General features: G+C 39.8%; 1 gene segment (V, D, J or C); it reads right to left on the bottom strand.

Annotated features, from left to right (window-relative positions):
- Positions 1-1,157: 1,157 nt before the first annotated feature.
- On the bottom strand, positions 1,158-2,380 carry LOC112588016. The segment is given in 2 exon segments: positions 1,158-1,945; positions 2,119-2,380. Coding segments are annotated over 2 exon segments (390 nt in total).
- Positions 2,381-7,852: the final 5,472 nt, after the last annotated feature.

Here is a 7,852-nt window from a genome sequence, read left to right as displayed (position 1 = left end):
TCATGGACTGCAGCACGCCAGGCCTCCTTGTCCATCACCAACTCCCGGAGTTCACTCAAACTCACGTACATTAAGTCAGTGATGCCATCCAGCCATCTCATCTTCTGTTGTCCCCTTCTGCTGCCTTCAGTCTTTCCCAGCATCAGGGTCTTTTCAAATGAGTCAGTTCTTCGCATCAGGTGACCAAAATATTGGAGTTTCAGCTTCAGCATCAGTCTTTCCAATGAATATTCAGGACTCATTTCCTTTAAGATGGACTGGCTGGATCTCCTTGCAGTCCAAGGGACTCTCAAGAGTCTTCCCCCACATCACAGTTCAAAAGCATCAATTCTTCGGTGCTCAGCTACAGTAAAATAAAAATGATCACTCCAATGTTTTAAAGTAAATATGAGACTGTTTGCACTGACAGCAGACTACTTTGAACCACTGCGCCTCATTGTCCAGATTCCAGGAAGGAAATGATCATGTTTATTTTCCCTCCTTTGTAGGGATGCTTCAGGAGAAAGTCTGAGAACCTCTGATCTAAACAATTGATACAACACAATTGGGGAAATAATCCTGTTCTGCCCATTAATTTAGAACTCATTTTCTGTTTTACTCAAATTCTTCTTTTCCTAGTCCATTCCTTCAATTTTCACTGTCTTTATACTAGTTATTAGCATAAATTATTTTGATAGCCATTGCCATAAATATAGTTGCGTGTGTGTTTTCAGATGCTATTGAGTCCAACTCTTAGTGACCCCATGGACTATAGCCCACAAGGCTCCTCTGTCCCTGGAAATTTTGCAGTCAAGAAAAATGCAGTGGGTTGCCATTCCTACTCCAGGAAGTCTTTCCAACCCAGAGGTCAAACACACATCTCCTACATCTCCTGCATTGGCTGGCATATTCTTTACACTGCACCACCTGGGAAGCCCATAAATATGGCTACCTCATTTTTAAAACTATTTAAAGGGTAACATCAGAAAAAAATATTGCCTTTTACCACAAATGCAAGGGGATGATGTAAGAAGAAATAAAATGGTGACATAAAATTACCCATGAAATCATAATAAACTAGGTTTTATAAGATTTACAAATACGAAATGTTTAGATTAGGATTATAATATTAAGTGGAAATAATTCAAAATATCAGTCTATATGCCCCTAATTTTTAACAAGATTTTAATGAAGAAGGTATACTAAATATTAGCCATGAATTATCTGAATGATAGGATCACATTTTAACTTTCTATTTTGTATTTTGGGCTTTTTTTTTTCTGTATCACATAGTTAATATTTTAAAATCAGGAAAAGTTAATAAATGATACACTCAAAAGATAAGTATCTTTCCATCAAGAAGAGTGATCTTTGACATTGACACCGAGATGTCCTTGGAAGGGGAGAACTCTGAGTGGTACTCATAAAATCAATCCTAAAGTCCAAATATCCAACTAAGAAACCACTAACTACCCTTGAGCAATCATTCAAAATATTCTAACACTTTTTGGGCCATCTTGAAACTCACTTTCTTTGAGGGATGTATAGAATGTCTATACATTTAAAATGCAGTGGTACAGCAAAATATCTGACAATCTCTGTGACAAAGAAAAAAAAAGATTGGGGCTTCAGCTCAGGTTTGGGTACAGGCTGCAGGTGCCTGGGGACCACTGTGCTCTTGTAGCACAGAAGTAGGTGGCTGAGTCGCCAGGGTTGGTAGCTGTGATGTTCAGGGAGAGATGCTTGTTCTTCTTATTCAATAAAACAATGAGTCCTTGTCCTTCTTTCTTATCCACATTTGAAAGAGTATGTATAAGCAACTGCAGACCTTTTCCAGGTTCTTGTTTGTACCAAAAAAAGTAAGTGGAGGCACTGTCTGTATAAGTGCAGTTGATAACACAGTTGTCTCCCTCTTGGACACTCTGGAAGGAGGGATACTGCTCCACTTTTTCTCCTCTACTCTTATCTGTAAAAAAAAAAAAAAGAAAAGAAAGCCATACAAAATCGTTATCACCATTTTCCAGAGTTTGCTTTTTTCCCCTACAGTAATTTCAGGCAATCCAGAGAAGACCAGTCTTCTCCTCAGACTTCTAATAAATATTTACTAAAACACCCTGTTCACAAAAGTTCTGCACTCACAGTCCAGCTGCAGCCACAAGAAGAGGAACCAAGGTCCTGTAGGTGTCTTCATTGTTCTCCAAATTGGGACCTGCGATCTCCAGCCAGGAGAGCCACTTCTATTACTAGGTTATCTCTTCCTTTTCTCTAAAGCACAATGGTTTCTTAACGTTTCAACACAGGCATCTGCTTTTGCTGTTAGAGTCAACCAAAAGGAAGCATTCACATAGTCTTCCTTGACAAAAGTGCTCTGCCATCTTGTGGTCAGATCCCCAACTGCTAAACCAACTAGTCAAATCCTCTTTTGTCCTGTATCTGTGGGAGACTCTGACTCACAAACAGCAATAGGTGAAATAAATAAAGTCCCAAAGGTGTTCCCAAACAAAAATTATGTGGATTAGCAAAAAGCAGACACAGTGAAAATGTAGAGCTCAGAATTCCATTCATCTTCTCAGCACACATTGAGTCATTTTGAATAAATTTGAAGAAGTTAGATGTTTCTAACATTTTTTTCAAAAACAAGCTTAGTCTCCTTGAAAGAAGAAAATGCCATGATTGACTCTGCTAAGCAACTGAGGAGTAAAATTTTTCCTTCTTATCTTCTCTAGCCTTTTTAATTGGCCAGAGAGTTCATCAGCCAAATCATCCATTTTAGTTCAGCTCTCACAAAGGAAAACTCTTTCTGAAAGCAACATTTAAGCACAAGGGCTGGAGAAAGAGACAAATAAATACATAAATATGTAAATAAAATATCAGATGCTTGCTATTGCAGACTCTGCTAAGCCTGGCCTTGCAGCAATCTCCTTATTCCCAGAAATGGACAGTGCCATGTGGCAAAACATGAATGTTTCTTTAGTAAAAGTTACTACTAGACTGTAGAGTAATGGATAAGAAGAGGAGGAAAGACTTCCATAAGTTAGCATTAGTCCAACCATAGGGAAGAGTTTGGCTGTGGACTGTGGTAGGAAATCTGACATTCACTTTGAAATCTTTTCCTCCAGAAGAACAGAGCATCTGAAATTATGAATAATCCTTGTAGAGCTATTCCCTGGACAAATCCTGAGCTGTATAAATTTTTAAATTAAATCTTGCCTTGCTTTAAAAGAAATTGATATAGAGGAGATTCTGGATCGATGTGGCAACATATGAGGCTACAGAAATTACTTTCTCCCACAGACACATCAAATCTACAACTACATACAGTTTTTTCTCAAAGAAATCCAAAAACTAGTTACATGACTCCTACACATCAGGTGAACAAGAAAAAATATATATATATCAAAATAGTTAATAAAAGGAGGTCCTTGAAGCTCCAGGGGTTAAGAACTCACCTGCCAATTCAGAATACATGGGTTCGATCCCTAATCTGGGATGATCCCATATGTCCTGGAGCAGCTAAGCCACTGAACCACAACCACTGAGCCCATGCTCCAGAGCAGGTGAGCCTCAACTACCGAGCCCATGCTCCACAACTACTAAAGCCCATGTGCATAGAGCCTGTGCACAGCAACAAGAGAAGCCACCTTAAAAAAAGAGAGAGAAAAGCCACTACAATGAAAAGCCTGTGCACCTCAACCAGAGAGTAGCCCCCACTCACAGTAAGTAGAGACAGACTATAGGCAGTAATGAAGACTCAGCCCAGCCATACGCATATGTAAGAGAGGCAGAGACACAGCCTCACCATAAGACCCTTAATATGGCAACGAAAAATTGAGGGGACTCACAAGTCCTACCTTATCCTTGCGGTGTGCAGGGCTTAGATCCAACACCCAGCACCCTAACTTTTAGGATTTGCATATGAGACAGTTCCCCAAAGCACTCACCTCTAAAAGCCAGTGGGGCTTGCATCCATGAAACCCACAAGACTATACCAAACAAAGAAACAGTTTCTAATGGGTTCACAAAGACTCGCTGTGGCCATCCCTCCCAGAGCTCATTGCAGAGGGAGCTAATGGACACACCCATTTCCCAGCTTTTCCCTGAACGAGGCTTATTTGTATAGTTTAAGAGCTATTCACTGATGGTCTGGCTTCCAACCAATCTGCATCTAGGTACTGACTGAGACTCCCCACCCCCCTTTCAGGCATTGACAGGTCTTGGCACACTTTCAACTACTAGGAGCCACTAAGAACAAAGAAGGCTACTTGGGCAATCACACAAGTTTAAGAGACAACAAAGAGCTAGGGCTAGGCTGAATGATAAGATTCATCTTCTCTTATGGACTCTGTTGGAGAGGGAGAGGGTGGGAAGATTTGGGAGAATGGCATTGAAACATGTGTAATATCATGTATGAAACGAGTTGCCAGTCCAGGTTCAATGCACGATACTGGATGCTTGGGGCTGGTACACTGGAACGACCCAGAGGCATGGTGTGGGGAGGGAGGAGGGTTCAGGATGGGGAGCACATGTATACCTGTGGCGGATTCGTTTTGATGTTTGGCAAAACTAATACAGTGTTTCAGGTTTAAAAATAAAATAAAATTAAAAAAAAAAAGACTGAGAAAAGTGGCTATTTGATCTAATGCACAGAAACCAACACAGAGAGTCAAGGAAAATGGAGAAACAGAAGAAGATGTCCTCAATGAGCTAAAATAGCAGAACAAACTAAGCTCAAAGTTATAGAAGAAAGAAAGTAACAAAGATCACACAGAAATAAATAAAATACAAACTAAAGTGACATAGAAAAAAATCAACAAAACTCAGAGCTGATTTTTGAAAAGATAAGCAATATGCACAAACTTTTAGATAGACTCACTAAGAAAAAAAAAGAGAACTCAAATAAATAAAATTAGAAATTAATAAGTAAAATTATGACTGATATCACAGAAATACAAAAGATCACAACACTATTATGTATATGGCTAAAAATTTGGAGAACCTAAAAGAAATTGATAAATTTCTAAAAACAATCAACCAAGACCGAATCAGAAAGACTTACAAACAAATAAATTACTAGTAAGGAGACTGAAGGGCTTCCCTGGTAGCTCAGCTGGTAAAGAATCCACTTGCAATGCAGGAGACCTGGGTTTGATTCCTGGGTGGGGAAGATTCCCTGGAGGAGGGCATGGCAACCCATTCCAATGTTCTTGCCTGGAGAATCCCATGGACAGAGAAACCTGGTGGGCTACAGTCCATAGGGTTGCAAAGAGATGGACAAGACTGAAGCGACTTAGCAGGCACACACACACAAAGAGACTGAAGCAGTGATCAAAAATAAACTCCAGGGCCAGGTGGCTTCACTGGTGAATTCTATCAATCATTTGAATAGGAATTAATACCAATCTTTCTCAAATATTTAAAAAGATGAAGAAAAGGGAATACTTTTAAGCTTGTTTTATGAGGCCAGCATTATCCTGATCCTAAATCAGACAAGGACACTATAAGAAAGTAAAGTTACAGGCCAATATCCCTGATATCCCTAGAGGCAAACTCCTCAACAATATATTAGCAAACTGCTGGGAGCCGGAGAGAGACATTCCACTCGTGACAAAGGTCATGAGGAAGGAGGCTCGGCATACGCAAAGGCGGGATCAAGCCTCAGGAGTCCCCCCGGATATTCTCAAGCATCTACCCCCCAAAAACCAGAGTCTGCCTACTTTATTGCTTTGTGCTCTCACCTCTGACTTTACTGGGGGCTGTCCCCCACCACCATCTCGCTCTCTCTGTCAAAGAGTTAACTTACAGCTCCAATTAATAAAGTTCCTGGGCAATTAGGAGTGTTTAAATCCAAACCCCTCAGATGGCTCTGTAACTCGCCTGACAAGTTTACCCGGACTCCTACAGCTATGCATAAGATTGTTTACAGTCTCCAGCCGGGAAGTTTAAGATATTTAAATAGCTTAGAGCCTCTCAGAGAGTTAGAAACTGTCAGAATAAAGACTAGTAAAAGATTTCATTGATAAGCCAATGCTTGTTGCCAAGTTTTCACATCCCCTGTATTGTATCCTTGAATGTGTATTAATTAATATAGTTGGTATGTAGAAAAAAAAGTAGTGGCCTTGGTGTTAGTAACTTTAGACCCTTAAGGTAATAAATTATTTCCTTTGTTGTAAACCCATTACACATCCGCCCTATAGGAAGGTAATTTTATCTAATACCTTCGGAAGATAGTGTCAAACCTTAAAATAATTACTCTTAGAGAAAATAAGTCTTTGTTGATAAGTCTTTGTCAAGAGTCATAAAATGTTAATAGGCCTTCTGGCCAGAAGATGATGTAAATCACCTAAACCATTTGTATACGATAAATTTGCAGGAAAGAAACCCTGGTTTTTGATAAGGATCAAAGACTGCTGACTTTGCATCCCCTATTATCCTCTATGTGTAACTTAGGGTATAAAAACCCCTGTTGAAAATAAAGCTACGGGCCTTGCTCACCAAAGCTTGGTCTCCCCATGTCATTCTTCCCCTCAATTTCCAGCTGAGTCTCCATCTGGAGCGCGGATATCCTCTGTGACCATTTATTTGCCTGGGCTTCTTTTTTTTTTTTTAAACTTTACATAATTGTATTAGTTTTGCCAAATATCAAAATGAATCCGCCACAGGTATACATGTGTTCCCTGGGCTTCTAAGACCCACTCAAGAAGGTGTCTAAGGTGGGGCACCTTCCACTATTCGAGAGGGCACCTGCAGCCTCCGTGGTCAGAGCTAACCTGGTGTCACAGGTTATATTGATTTTCCGTGTAAACCAAGCTACTCAGCTTCTTTTCTCCACTGAATTTTCCTACTGAGCTATCCTCATTCTATTATTCTTTATATCTTTGATGAATAAATAAATAAATATTCACCGACGCCGTCTCTTCTTCGAATACCCTGCATCAGCCGGGGCTGGACCCCGGCAGCAAATGAACTCAATAATGCAGTAAAAAGATCAGGCACCAAGATCAAGTGGGAATCATCTCTTGGATGCAAACATGTTTCAATATGCACAATCCATTCAGTGTAATACATTATATTAACTAAAGAAAGTGAAAGTGAAGTCATTCAGTCGTGTCCGACTCTTTACGACCCCATGGACTGTAGCCTACTAGGCTCCTCTGTCCGTTGGATTTTCCAGGCAATAGTACTGGAGTGGATTGCCATTTCCTTCTCCAGGGGATCTTCCCAACCCAGGGCTCGAACCCAGGTCTCCCGCACTGTAGACAGACGCTCTACTGTCTGAGCCACCAGGGAAGCATATTAACTAAGTGAAGGATAAAAATCATGATGATCATCCCAATAGGTTCAGAAGAAGTATTTTATAAAATACAATTTTAATTCATGATTTTTAAAAACACTCCAAACAAAATGAATATAAAGGGAATGTACTTCAACATAATAAAGCTATATGTGACTACCCCACAGCTAACGTCATACTTGACAGTGAAAAGCTGAAAGTTTTTCTTCTTAAGATCACAAACAAGACAAGTAGGTCCACTTTCACCATTATTCAATACAGTACTAAAAGTCCTAGCAAGAGCCAATTAGGCAAGAAAAAAGAAATTAAAGGCACTCAAACTGGAAAGGAAGAGCTAAAACTGTTTGCAGATGACATGACATTACATGCCGCCACAAACTATTAGCAAGGTGAAAAGACAGCCTTCAGAATCGGAGAAGATAATAGCAAATGAAGCAACTGACAAACAATTAATCTCAAGAATATACAAGCAACTCCTACAGCTCAACTCCAGAAAAATAAATGACCCAATCAAAAAATGGGCCAAAGAACTAAATAGACATTTCTCCAAAGAAGACATACAGATGGCTAACAAACACATGA

The sequence above is a fragment of the Bubalus bubalis genome, chromosome 11 (assembly GCF_019923935.1).
Source record: "Bubalus bubalis isolate 160015118507 breed Murrah chromosome 11, NDDB_SH_1, whole genome shotgun sequence".
Taxonomy (NCBI): Eukaryota; Metazoa; Chordata; class Mammalia; order Artiodactyla; family Bovidae; genus Bubalus; species Bubalus bubalis.
Note: the sequence above shows the minus strand (reverse complement) of the source record. Positions and strands in the feature narration are given on the sequence as shown.